We start from the raw sequence: 14,165 nt of genomic DNA on the forward strand, positions 1-14,165 counted from the left end.
ACACACACACACACATATAACAGAATAAGACTGCAACAAAAATTGATCCAAGTAACAGTGAAACATATTTACTTGATACTAAAATGTTTCCAAATTACTTATCTTGGTCTTCAACCTAATAATTTTAACTTTTTTTAAAGACGGAAAGTCAAAGCTTTGCTTCCTTATACCCATGAACACCCGTGCCCAACCTAGTACTCAGATCCAAGAGAGACATCAAGAGTCTTAGATATAAAGCACACCCAAAGGATCATATTTGAGACTACATCTAAACCAGTATGACCAAGAGATTCCAAACTCTTACCAATCAACCCCTTATCGTTGACCTTCAACCTAATGTCGTGTAATGGCAAATGGATTAACTATCACCCTAATGGCAAATGAATGGCGTAAATATGCGAGGTGTGACCTCCACCCTTGACCCTGATGCGCATGTCGACTCCAGAGAACCTGTGTCGTCCAAGGAGGAGGATGGGCTCATAAGCCTTGAAACGGAGGATCTCCGGCTCCACGAGTTCGATTAGAACATTTGATTATCGTAGTCTTTTGGTTTGAGTTGAAAATCCTCAACTGAAATGAAGCACAGAAGAACCATTTGGTTTGAAATGGTTGAGTTGAAAATCCTCAAATTCACACCTAAAATTAATGGGTCTCCTTGAGGAACATTGGATCTCCTTGAAGAAAAAAATAAAGCCTTGTAATATTTTTGTGATTGTGGAGAACCAGAAACTGGGTCACAGTTTTTTTTTTAGTTGGAATGCTATATCATTCCACCACCTACAGTCAATCTAGAAAACAATCTCCATTGTGAATTCATCACTAAATGCCCTCTTCAACAAAAGTAGCGAGAGGTGAGGAAAAATACAAATTAAAACAGCACCAAGAAATGATTCAAGAAAAATTTTAAGAGTCTGTATTCAAAAAAATTTCTCAAATGGTACGTCCACATAACCATGCCTTTGTAAGGACAGACAATGGCAAACTACCAGATGATGTGCACAAGAATTGTGGCTGTTCCTGATGTAACAAAAATTAATACGGCGTAAACATTTGATGTACCGATATAAGAGAGTAACAAGTTCATTCTTCCATAGCCTGATTTTGCTCTGCTTGCGATTGTGCCACCTTGACTTTGATCTTTGGAAGGGTGAGGGAAGGATCCTCCTTGAGAACAGAAGGTGCTTTGACCAAACTGATGCTCTGATCCAATTCCTTGCGCGCCTCTTTGAGCTCCTTTGCTTTCTTTCCTTGCATTCTACAAATGTGAACAATCCCAAGTTACACCTAAAGCAGTAGTTACAGTATATAGGCATACAGCGTGGTAATGGAAGAGATTTAAACCTGCGTGCAATGTGCCTTGACTCCCTATCTGCTCTGACTTTATCGATCTTCTTAATAGCCCTCAATGTCTCTTCTGTGAGATTCCTGTCATATCTCTCTGGCCTGTTGCGCTTCCTCTCAAACTCAAAAGTCGAGTCCTGGATAATACCAATATGAAACAACAATTAAAGAGACGCCAGAAAGTTTGGACTTTCAAAAATCAAAATCCTAATTGTTCCAGAAATCAATCAAGAAAGTTTACCTGTGTCATATCCTTTCCATTCAACCTCCTGTATGCCTTAGTCCATTTTACTTTACGGGGATTCCTCTTCATCTTGAAGTTCTTGTGGCATTTTGACCGACAAAATTTAAAAATCTGCAGAAAAACGACCACCAAGAACGACCATCAATTCCTACAACTAATATGCACCGCAAACAAAGGATCATGAACAAGATGGTGGCTCGTAAGTCAACAAGAAAGTTTGCAATCTTCAAGCTAATAAAAACAACTTTACACCCTTACCTTGGCATCATTGCGAACGAACTGAATACCATGTCCTGGATATATGGTGGAGGAACAGAACCAACACTTCTCTAACCTCATTCTTTTCTTATTCAAATAACAAGCCTAAATTTCCTGCTACAAAAGGTACAGTAGAGAAAACATCAAACGAACTGCAATTAATACGTTTACAAAATCGACTGAACCTGCTATACACCGACTCACCTCTCTCTGGCTTCCGGCGCTCACACGCGAAGGAATAAGAAAAAACCCTAGTCGCCGGTTCGCTACCGCCGCAAGAAGAACCCCCCCCCCCCAAAAAAAAAAAACGCTTCTGTTTTCTTTTGTCCGAAGAAGAAGTGCCCTAACCACTTCATAAATGGGTTTCGATATTGTGAGCCCAAGTGGGCCAACGGCCCAACAATACAAAAACAAGATAATTTTAAGAGTTGAATAAACAATAGGGAAAATTGACCAAAATAATTCAAAAGGTTTTTGGATTTACGTAATTGACCCAAATTTTCGGAACTTGTTTATTGACCCAAAAGATATTTTTCTGATTTGTTAGCGAAGACAAAAATACAAAACTACTATTAGTTTGATAAAAAAAAAGAGAGAGAGAGGTCTGAGTCATGGATAAAGCAATGAAATGAAACTTGGTCAAAGAAATCTCTTATGAGTAATTAAAATTCCTTTTCTGCTGAGTGGATTGAGAGTGTTCTGCCCACTTGAGTTTTGCGTACTTCGAAATTACGGATTTTGACGACCTAAAAAAGTTTCTCATTTGCTCTAATGACCTCAATTAGAAAAATTGACTTTTCTGGCCCAATCTATTATTTGAAAAGAATATAGAAGGGTTAAATTACTATTTTAGCCTCAATATGGAAACCAAAAGTGAAGTCGCAAATGAACCATAAACCACGGGCGTGATCGAATCAACACGGTCGTGGTGTTAATGCAATATCTCTCATGGACGAGGTTTCACCTAACCACTCGTTGTACCACGACCGTGAAAAAGAGAACCACTACTGTGAATTTGAAATTACCATTATACCTTAAATTCAAAATTAAGCTTCATAGCTAACACAGACAGCTTGAAGCGTAGTTCTTCTTTCGATCGGAAAATACCCTTAACAACAATTTCACTTACATAGTCTGTCTCATCACCAGTTACGATATTCTGCATCGAACGTGAAACTACTCCTTCAACTGTTTGACAAGGTGCATTCTCTCACTCACTATATGCGACTCATGAACAGGTCGACCTTGATTCTCAAAATGGTCTTCAAGCACATCTCCCTCCCCGTTATTATACACATTCCTACCATTGTTTTCAATCTTTGCTTCACTATCTTCGTCCTCAACCCCATCCTCAGTATGATATTCTTCATAATCATACGCATCATCGCTCTGAAACTCATACTCAACCTCATTCTCGTACAATTGATCATAATATGGAGATTTGTCATCGCGTAGGTTACATGGGATAACGTTACCAGTCAACGGTGTAATATGTGGGACAAATGAGGGGAGACAAACATCCTCTAGAGGAGAGTGAAAAATATTAATTAACCAGTCAATTAAACTTGTTTGATGTTCCATCATTTCAACTTTTTTTGTGTGTAAGGGGTTTTAAACTAGAGTGAGGTACACTTTGCTCTTTATTAAAATATTAATTATTTTAGACGATTCCTTAAAATTGATTGTTCATCAAAATTCATAGACATGTATTCAATACTTAATTTGTAAATCTCTCAAATCCATAGAAGACAACTCTGATTCTTTTTTCTGATTCAAAAGATGGATGACAGAGTCTTCTTCTTACTCACCTCCTTATTACTTTCTTCAACTAAAAGTCCTAATTTCTTATAATAATCCCTCAAGAACTCAACTAGATCAGAATCTGTTGACATTTTATCAGTCATGATGTTTTTTATATTTATAAAATCGTTAGAGTAAAATATTATGGGATTTTGACATCTACAGTAATCCTGAAGATAGGAATAATCCTATTCATCTTTTCTACTTTCGATGTTGTTTGACCTGGTATAGTTCTGCCCATTATCTTTTCTGTTTTCCAGAAGTTTTCAAAACTTTTTTTTTTACCAAAAAATATTTTTTAATTTATTAGCAAGGTGAAAGTACCAAATTACCATTAGTTTGATGAAAAAGTGTGAGGTTTGAAACATAAATAAAGAGATGAAATGAAACTTGGTGAAATAAATCTCATTTGAGTAGTATGAAATTCATACGAAACCATTGGTTCATGACGAGTTTCAAGATTTGGCAAAACTCTGGTGAGGTTGAAGTTTGTAATGTATAATTTATTTGTTATATTTGTCATTAAAATTTCCTTCAGCTTAGTGGGTTGAGCATGCTCTGTCAACCTAGGGTATTTTGAAATTGGACTGGTGAGTGTCAACCTATTGAATTCTTTTGATATTGTTGGAAAAATTTACTTACCAATAATATTTCAGTATTCCGCGATAACGGGTTCTACTATGATATGTGGACAATAATATAATCTCTCAAATCTAGAGGCCTCGACAAAAGTTAATTAGTTTCTAGAAACTACAACAATATAATCCTAAGAAATACAATAATTAAAAACCTCACAATACTCACAAGATTTGGTTGCCGACAATGCACTACAACTTCCAAAACTCCCCTCTAAAGCTCTGCCAACACTCACTGCCACCGCCAACAAGTTTGTGCAACAACACAACTTTGCCGCCACTCAAATTTGTGTGCAAAATCGTTTTCGACCGCCACTCACCAAATTTGTTTTGAACTGTCGGCTGATTTTGCCACACACCACCAACAAAAGAAGAATAAAGAAAGGTTTGGACTTTTTCAAATATTTGTCTCCACAATTTTTATCCCAACAGATACCAATTTGGTTTTGAAGACCCGAAAAGAAAATCTGCGAGGGAAGCATTAGGCATGTACTCATACTCCAACATTCTGTGCGGTTCTTCATTGCAAAAGCCAAGCAATTGACCCAATCCTACAGTCTTACTTGCCCAATAATATGACCCAAAGGGGCAATTCTGGGCTCATCGCCCTGCATCCGTAATATAAACCTTCCCTCTGCGTAATTTGTTTCAAAATCAAGAAACTTGAAAATCATAAAAGTGGGAGAGTCGGAGAACTACTTGCCAAAGGAACTAGGTAACAGAAAAGCAAAATAGAGAGTAGAAACTTGGTTGCCTTGGAGCCAGAGATTCTCCGAACTCGTGGAGTCGAAGATCCTCCGTTTGAGTTGGGTTATGAAACCTTTTGGGAGTGCCTGACCTCGCTGTCATTTTCAGGTGTTTTCCCCCTCTCTGTCTCTATATTGCTTTTTATCTTTCTTTTGTTCTGCAAAATCAGTCCCATAAACCCACAAAATTTTGGTGGAACTTTTGTTACAGAACTCTTATTGGAACCTGATTGGGTTGCCTATCAACTTTGGTTCGATGGAGTCCACAAACTAACCAACTCGAATTTTCGAGTTGGTCCAAAAAATCCCTTTAACCCAACCGAATTTTCGAATTCGTCCAAAAAATCCCTTTAACCTAACTCAACTTAGTCCGATGTCTCAACTAACTAAACCATGTAACTATAACTTAGATCAGAAGTGGAAAGTCCAAATCCTCACCCCTTTTGACAAAAAAAAAAGTTAAATAAATAACAAAGTGATAAGTCAAAATATATTATTACATATAATATAATTTTGCACATCAAACCATGTGAAGGGTCATCCACACGACCAGCACTACATTATCAGCCATTTTCATTCCAAATTACAAACGATTCTGAAAATTCTATCCAGAAACATGTAACTTAATAGTTTTATCTCCAATAGTATCAATTTGGTTCTGTTCAGGCATAAATTTACTACGAACGAACATATAAATTAAATTACATAAAACTAACTTGTATGAGATATAATTCTTGTATTTACTCTCTATTCGATAACAATTTGGCTATTAACTCGAACATAATGGATATTCATAATCATTGAAGCCAAAACTTTAAAAGGAATCAATCAACTAGTAATGAAGAATAGTAACAAATGTGACAAAGATTAGATTTATAATAGTAACAAAAGTACAAACACAAAATAGAACAAGCATGGAAAGTTTAAAAACTAATATATATATATACACACACACACACATATAACAGAATAAGACTACAACAAAAATTGATCCAAGTAACAGTGAAACATATTTACTTGATCCTAAAGTGTTTCCACAATATATCTTCAACTTAATATCTTTTTTTAAAGATGGGAAGTCCCTATACCCATGAGCACCCATGCCCAACCTAAGACCAAGATGCGAGAGAGACATCAAGAGTTTTTGGTATTAAGCACACCCAAAGAATCGAACTTGAGACCTCTAAACCAGTATCACAAAGAGACCCCAAACCTTTATCAACCAACCTTCCCCTTAGGGCTGACCTTCAGCCTAACGTCAAGTAATGGCAAATGGATTAACTAGCACCCTATTGGCTACCCATTCTTCCAAGAAGAAAACTCAACAGAAAATGCCTTCATGCTTTAGTAGCAAAAAAACCTTGCAGACTGATACTTGTATCATTAAAAGCAATGGGAGACATGACTTATACATCTTAAATAATCATGTGGCAAAATATGTAAGGACATCGGCAGAAACTAATATATTTCTAGCAAGTAGGTTACACTCATATCCAAACACAAACAATATACTGCATCACGATGTCACATAACTTAAAATTGATCAGTTTTAACAATTTCTAAGACTCTAAAGAGGTACTGAAGTACATTGTCCAACAAACTGACTTGAGAGTTTCTTTCCAAGGCCTGAAATAAACACTGTTAATGCCCCCATTTTCAAGTCAATAAAAATTTCCAGTCAATGTTAAAATGTGAACCATATACCACAGCATTACACACTTGGATGGCAAAATTACAATTTAAAATTTACATAATGAGCTCGGGATAACCATACACCAAGAGAACAAAGTGATAACCAAATTCACAAACAAAAACCATTCATGATTGGACACTATCAGGTACATGGGCTGCAATCAATGACACAGACAAAGGCAAATTCTTAGCACAAGCAGCTAACTTGAACAGGGATGTGCCACAAGGCGAGACAACCAGAAGGCGTTTGTCAACCAAATCTATCAACCAAGTCAAACACTACGCCCTAACACATAAATTCGTAGAATGGGAATAATAAGAATTAGGAAACACACGGTGTGACAGAGCTTGCAGAGAAAAGTAACACCATTCAAACTGCTATTGTAGATCCAGGCTACTAATCAGCTAAGAGCATTCCAATGCCGAATAATATAATTGCAAAAAAGAGTCTAAATCATTACGACAAAAATTCTAATTTTATGAGAGAACAGATTAAAGGGTTAAACCAAAAAAAACCTTGTAAATTCGAAAGCATAAAAAAGAACCGCAAGCCAAAAACCATAACAAAGTCTTTTCCAAAATGGGATATATTGGGTTCAACGGTAAGATTTCTGGAACCTCGCACGAGCTCCACGACCACCAAACTTCTTGGGCTCGCAACGTCGGGGATCCGCGACTAGCAAGGTCCTATCGTACCTGACGAGGATATCCTTAATTTCCTTCTTGCTCTGCTCATCCACGTACTTCTGGTAGAACGCGACCAAGGCCTTCGCTATGCTCTGACGAATGGCGTAAATCTGCGAGGTGTGACCACCACCCTTGACCCTGATGCGCATGTCGACTCCAGAGAACCTGTGTCGTCCAAGGAGGAGGATGGGCTCATAAGCCTTGAAACGGAGGATCTCAGGCTCCACAAGTTCGATTGGGCACCCATTGATCTTAATCAAACCCCTACCGCGCTTACAGTACGTCACCGCCACCGCCGTCTTTTTCCGGCCGAAACACTGGACCGACTCGATCGGAGCAGCCATATTTTTTACCGGAGTTCTGGTAGCTCACCTGGTTCGCCTCCTGCAACAACCCTAGCTCTGAGAGAGGAAGTTCCGAGTGTAGGGCAAAGAAAATCGAAGCGGACAATTTATATGAAAAAGAGATTAGGGTTTTGGAAGCCTGCTTTTTTACGCGGCCCTATAGCTCGAAAACGGCCCAGCCCAATACTTCGCCTTTGGTGGGCTTCATTTAAACTGGGCTCAAACTCGTGGACGGTAATAAGGTGGGCCGAACTTATCGTGCCTGTTCCAAATGGCCGGCCCAGCCCAATACATCGCCTTGAGTTCGTTTTTTGGAAACTATTTTCTTTTTTTCTCTGCATATCATACACTTAAATTTTTTATTTTAACAATGGTAGAGTAGGGATTGAATCACCGACTTTTGAAGATTGATAGGTGTATTATTCAGCTATGCTTGGATTGGCTCGTTTTATTATATTATGGATGGCAAAAATTAGGCATATTTTTTTAAATAGAGAAACATTAGACATATAATAAAATAGTATATCATATAGTTTTATATAATTTCTTTTACATGTTCTAATAGATGTTAATGTTTACAATTTTAATTTAATCAAATTTATTTTATATAATTAGATTTTAAAGTGAATTGAATTTTCAGTTTCCTTTATAAATGATGAATTTATATATAGTATCATTATTTGCAAACGAGAAAATAACTAGTAAAGTAATATGTTAAATTGTAAATCTAGAGTGTTTAATAGGTTATGTATTTTACCGACCTAAACATAATTAAAGTGATTCGACGTCGGTGTCTCACTTTATAGGTTGTAAGTTCGAATCTATCTTCTAATGTGATAATTCTAACTAAAAGAAAAAAAAATAAAAATAGATGTTTGTTTTTTCACATATATTATTAGTAATATATAATTCTTTAAAAAACTATAAGATCGGAATATAATTTAATCTATATTATATATAAAAGGTGAGATGAGGATAAATTTTTTAGGTTAATTTTGTCATTTTTTAATAACTAATTTTTACAAAAATTTTGACGGTAAATTTGTCATATCTCCTACTTTCTTCCTCTCTCTCCCATTCCTACACCACTTCCCCAATTTCTCTCTTTTCTTATAGTTTTTTTTTAAATACTTTATCCCCACCCTTACAAATCTCACGTTTCTCAATTTCATTTATTCTCTCATAAATCTCTCCTTATATTTCTTTATCATTCACTTTTCATTAATTCTTTCCCCACCTACCAAATTTATTACTCATCCTATCAAAACCATGAAATATAGGTGTGTTGGTCATCCACACAAGAATAAATGAAGTTTTTTGAAAAATGGCATTTCTCGTATTTATGGTCTTGATGAAGTAATGGCAAGTGAATTAGTAGAATTTATTAATCCACCCAAATTAATCTCTTTATCTCTTATTTTTCTTTTTATATTCTAAAATTATAATTTCACTGAATTTTACCTTTAAAGTTAGAATATGAAAAGTTTTATCATCTATTTTAATTAAGTATTTAATTATGTAATTTGAAGTGTTTCTTCTTCCTCTCACCCTCTCCAAAGACCACCATCTAAGTATTAATTATGGAACTTGAAAAGTTTTCTCTACCTCTCTTTCTCCTCTCCATATAATTATTGGGATTTCTAAGTCTAAGATGAATCGGTGATTGTAGAGTTCATCCATAGAAAGCCCCTCATCCGCCAATTTAATAAGAGTCGTCACAATTGCCAATCTATATTCTACTAAAATCTTCTCAAAGTGTTCTCTCAATTTCGATGAAGGTCCATTATGCGACAATCCTTTTAGCAAAATACTATATGCGTTGCAATTTCTCCACTCACGTCGCCGCCATTTCAGCTTCCACAAAACCATCAATTGTCCTCGACATAACTTCATATGATCAATTCAATAAATTTGTGAAAATTGTGTGGGTTGAAATCTCAATTGATTGGGTCGTCTCCCCGTAGCTGTCAAGTGCGGTTGTGGACGTGAGCAATTTGGTGGAGGAGAAGAGGATGAGAGGGATTTGGGGATATGAAATGGTGGGTTAACTCTTGGCGGGTGTTAAAATAAAAAAGAAAAAAATAGCAACTCATTCCTATTGTTTTTCTTTTCATTATCTGTTCATTTAATACTTTTTTCCTCTAAAAAATGAATCAAATATAATAATTTTGTAAATTAGAAGTTGTGATTTGTATATTATAATTTATCATTTTCAATTCAATCATAATATGTGAATAGCCAAATAAAGTAGGTATAAGATGTAGGAGGTAAAAATTTAAATGAAAAATACAATTTTTTATGTCATTCTTAATGGTATTATATTATATTATTTTAATGATATATTTAATAATTAATTAATTTATAATTGACTTTAAATTATAATTATAATATAAATCATATTATAATGGATGGAGTGTAATTTTTTTTCAAGTATAAATTTCTCATATATATAATGTAACAAAAAAATATGAAATTAGATATAGCATTGTATATAAAAGAAATCAAAATAAATTAGTTTAACATTTATATGACACAGTATGCATTGAATTAAATGGTATGAAAAAATTATTCATATCATGTGAAATTAATTTCTAAAAAAATAATGTAAATAAGAATAAAACATTAAAACTAATGTCTTCTATTTTTAAAAAGCTAATTAACTAATGTCTTCTATTTTTAAAAAGCTAATTAAGTTATAATTTTTACTAATTTATTATTTTCTAATATTTTTTTATACTTTAAAATAAAACTATAAATTTAGCGTGTGATGAACGGTGTTTTACTAGTAATTACTAAAAGCTATATCACCATGGTTATGTTGTAAAGTTAGTTGCTATATAAAAATGATGTTGTTGATGCGTGGATTTCGGTCCTCCGTTTCACCTCCTCGCACCTATCAAACTTGTTGATCCGGGACTAGTACCTGCAAAACCAGATGAGCTAAACCGCTGCGACTCTAGTCACACGGGCTCCGATGCTTAAGTTAGCAGGAGAATAATGTGAAATGTAGCTAATTTTAGATGCCCTTACCTCTAAGGCTGGATCGTTACTTATAGTCGTCAGGTTGTTCCAGAACATTCCATAGGTAGCTAACCCTAATTTCGTTGGTGGGCCTGGGCGAAACCGTGGATCGAAGACGAAGGACCGCTGGAGGGCCGTGGGCTGAGCCCCGGGTCGGGACCGAGCCCCGGGTCGGGATCGAGCCCATCGCGGCCCAGTGGCTTCCTCCCGATCTTCACCTGTACCTCGACTTTCGGTTTCCATTGCATAACAGTTGCCCCCTACTCTCAATGTGATGCTTTCGATCTCATTGGGAGTATAGCTTTTGCAGTGATCTATCTTGTCATATGGGCCCGAGTCGAATGAATTGTCGAATCATTGCGGGGCTCATGGCACCCTTGTCGCAGTGAGTGGTCTTATCTTCACGGGACACAAGAAAGTGAAAGTGTATGTCAATTTTCCTTTTCCTTGCTAGACCCGATGCAGCCTGTCATGCAACTGTCACATCTACAGTAGACCCATGCTTTGAGATCTCGAGGTGTTGGGTGCCGAGCCGTGATGTCACAAGAGTGTTGGGTACCGAGCCGAGTAGTCACAAGTGTGTTGGGTACCGTGCCAAGTAGTCACAAGGGTGTTAGGTACCGAGCCGAGCACCCTTTGGCCTGCTGGGTAAAGACCTCTGGACCGAGAACTGTGCTATGAGTTGAAGGCTATTTAAACCCCTCCATCCTTATCAATTATTGCCAACCTCCCAACAAGGTATTCATTTCTCTTCCCTGTTCTTTGTCGTATTTTCTTTTTATATGGCCGGCCTTGATTTCGAGTGGTCTACCTCGGATGATGGGTCATCATCGCATCCTTCGTCAGAGTCCCAGTCTTATCGTCCATTTTGGATGGATAACTCCACTCTTACGGCGAAGGACCTGCGCCGCTTGTGTTCGAAATACCGTATCCCGGATTCGGTTAGCCTTCGTCTTCCGAATCCGGGAGAGAGTATTGATTGTTCTTATCCCGGTGAAGTAGTATTTTATGCTGCGATGTTCCAATTTGGAGTTCGCCTACCATTGCCTCTTTTCCTTCAAAACTTTTTAGCTTTTAATCAAATAGCTCCTTCCCAAATCGTTCCGAACGGGTGGTCTACTTTGATTAGCTGCTTTATTTTGTGGTCGCACCTCGGGGGCGAACAGCCTCTAACCGCCGCGGATTTTATGTCGCTTTATTATCTCAAACACAGCCCCGAGGATAACTTTCATTTTTATGTTAGTTCTCGGAATCAAATTCTGGTTATGGGTCCCTCCTCAGTGAAGCATTGGAAGAATGAATGGTTCTTTGTTGGCGGTGACTGGCTGGGCCGTGATGAGAGAGGGTTGTATTTTCCTGTCCCAACCGAGTGTAGGGAGTTGGGTAAGTAGCTTCCGAGCTCCGCCGTGACTTTCGCAAACGTCAATTCTGATATTCCTTTTTGTTGGCAGTTTCCCGCAACTGTGAGCTCACCGCCGAGGCAACCACTTTCTATCACACCGTTATCCAGCTACCGGATATCGAGCGTTGGGGCCTAGATTTGGTTACGGAGCAAAACCTAGTAGATTTTGGCTTGGCCCTTCCGCGTAACCCTCCAGGTCCTTGTCGAAATCCTCACTTCACTTTGCATGAACGTCGCTTTTTACCTTTATCTTTGTTTGTAGACATGTCGAGACGGAGTGCTTCCTTGTATGAAAGAGAGCGTCGTCGGAATACCCGGGGTTTGGGGGCCAGTTCCAGTCGGGCTTCGGATATCGAGGTAACTGATTTGACCGAGGAGGGACTCCCTTCACAACACACTCGATCTTCCATGCCTCCAACAGCCCCGAGGCGCTCTGCCTGACTTCATGGGACAGCTACCCCGTCCTCCCCTCGAGGTCACCCAGGAAGCTCCTCTCAAGTCCCAATCTTCCCTTTCTCTGGCCCATATAATTCTGTTGCTGACGGGACAGCTTACCTGGAAAGAGCGTTTAGTCTCTGGCAAGGCCTCGGCGACTCATCAAGTGGGTCAGACTTTGGTCTGTCTAATCCTCAGCACAGCATCAGCACCTGCCTTAGCGATCTCCACTAGGTGAGTGCTTGGTAACCTCTAGTATTTGTCATAGCATTCTCCCCTAACGTCAAATCTTAACCTTGGCAGACTTTCAACCGTCTGGTGGTATTCTCGGGTCGAGTTGCTGACGAAATTAACCACCTCCGCTGCCACTATGCCCCTCGGGAGGAGCTGGAACATGTCATTTCTTCCTTCAACCAAGCCACCAGCCTTCTGGAGGGTACCCAACGGGAGTTGGAAGCAGAGAAGAGAAAATCTCGAGACGAGCTAGCTAACCTGCAGATGAGACTTGACGAGGCTAACGCTCGACTTTCTAATTCTGAGTTCTTGGCCAGGGAATTCAAGAAAACTCAAGAGTTTGTTGACTTGCAAAACTCTGTCATAGAGTGCGGTGTTTCCTAGTCTCTCCGTCAGGTTTCTACTCAACACCCTGACATTGACTTTTCCTTCCTCCCGGAGCGTTTTAGGGCCGAGCGTGACGCTCCTGACGACATGGATGACGACGACGACGAGTAATAGGGTAGCTTGAGCGAGTAGTTCTTACGGTTGACTTTTATGTGCTTTGTCACTATGTTGCTTGTATTCTTTTCTTTGGAATCATCAATTAACCCTCTTACCAGTCACTTACTGGCTTACGGCTCTAACCCTGATGGAGTTTTGTTGCTTTCTTTTCGTAGGTTTTTAACTCGTTGGTCATAGCCACTGGTTTTACACCCGCTATTTGTTTTTGTATTTTTACTCCATCTCATGTTTTAACCGTGCTAGGCCAATTGACCCGCTTCTGGTTTTGCCGTGTTGAGATTGTTTAATTGTTCTTTCCAAACGTGTCGATTAAAGTAGATTCATGCTTCGTCGCACATGACCGACGTCGAGTGATGGTCGGACCCGAGCAGTGGTCGGTCCACGAGCTGTGTTTAGTCGAAAATAAGACCTATTAACAAACATAGGCTATCTCGTAGAACCGCCGACTAATGTAGATCTGTGCCCGTTCGCACTTGGTCAACGCCAACAGTGGTCGGACCCGAGCAGTGGTCGATCCCGAGCCCTGCTCGGCCTGCCCTGTATAGCTGATTTTACCGTCACCGTGTAGGATTGGATTTACCAAGCTTACGTCGTTGAGTAGCCGTAGTCGGTACCTGTTGCCCCTACTCTCAATTGTATTGTTGATATCTTTTGAGAGTACGCTTGTAGACGAGGCAAAGTACTTTATAAAAAGGTCTTTTGGTATCTCGTTTTGGATTTAAGAAATACAATTGACAGAGAATAAATGGGCACTTTATTGAACAAAAGGAATTATAAGTAGAAATCTTGTTAAAAGTAGAAAACAACCATATTTGAAGGAAG

General features: G+C 38.4%; 2 protein-coding genes across 3 annotated transcripts; both read right to left on the reverse strand.

Annotated features, from left to right (window-relative positions):
• Positions 1–887: 887 nt before the first annotated feature.
• Positions 888–2,184, reverse strand: LOC111007521 (putative ribosome biogenesis protein RLP24). 2 transcript variants are annotated; one of them, XM_088122348.1, is made up of 5 exons: positions 2,048–2,184; positions 1,844–1,960; positions 1,583–1,696; positions 1,342–1,478; positions 888–1,255 (listed from the first exon to the last, which is right to left on the reverse strand). In XM_088122348.1, exons 2-5 carry the CDS (start codon positions 1,922–1,924, stop codon positions 1,081–1,083), a joined length of 507 nt encoding a protein of 168 aa, XP_087978474.1. In that variant the 5' UTR covers positions 1,925–1,960; positions 2,048–2,184; the 3' UTR covers positions 888–1,080. The 2 variants fall into 2 exon arrangements, with proteins under 2 accessions (XP_087978474.1, XP_087978475.1); XM_088122349.1 differs by having other exon boundaries at positions 1,844–1,957; positions 2,048–2,183.
• A 4,930-nt stretch (positions 2,185–7,114) lies between these two features.
• On the reverse strand, positions 7,115–7,837 carry LOC111008052 (small ribosomal subunit protein uS9). Its single transcript, XM_022280650.2, has one exon. The coding sequence runs from the start codon at positions 7,745–7,747 to the stop codon at positions 7,313–7,315; it is 435 nt and encodes a 144-aa protein (XP_022136342.1). The 5' UTR covers positions 7,748–7,837; the 3' UTR covers positions 7,115–7,312.
• Positions 7,838–14,165: the final 6,328 nt, after the last annotated feature.

The sequence above is a fragment of the Momordica charantia genome (genome assembly GCF_013281855.1).
Source record: "Momordica charantia cultivar OHB3-1 chromosome 4 unlocalized genomic scaffold, Mcharantia_2.0 BLBB01000004.1, whole genome shotgun sequence".
In the NCBI taxonomy this organism is placed as follows: domain Eukaryota; kingdom Viridiplantae; phylum Streptophyta; class Magnoliopsida; order Cucurbitales; family Cucurbitaceae; genus Momordica; species Momordica charantia.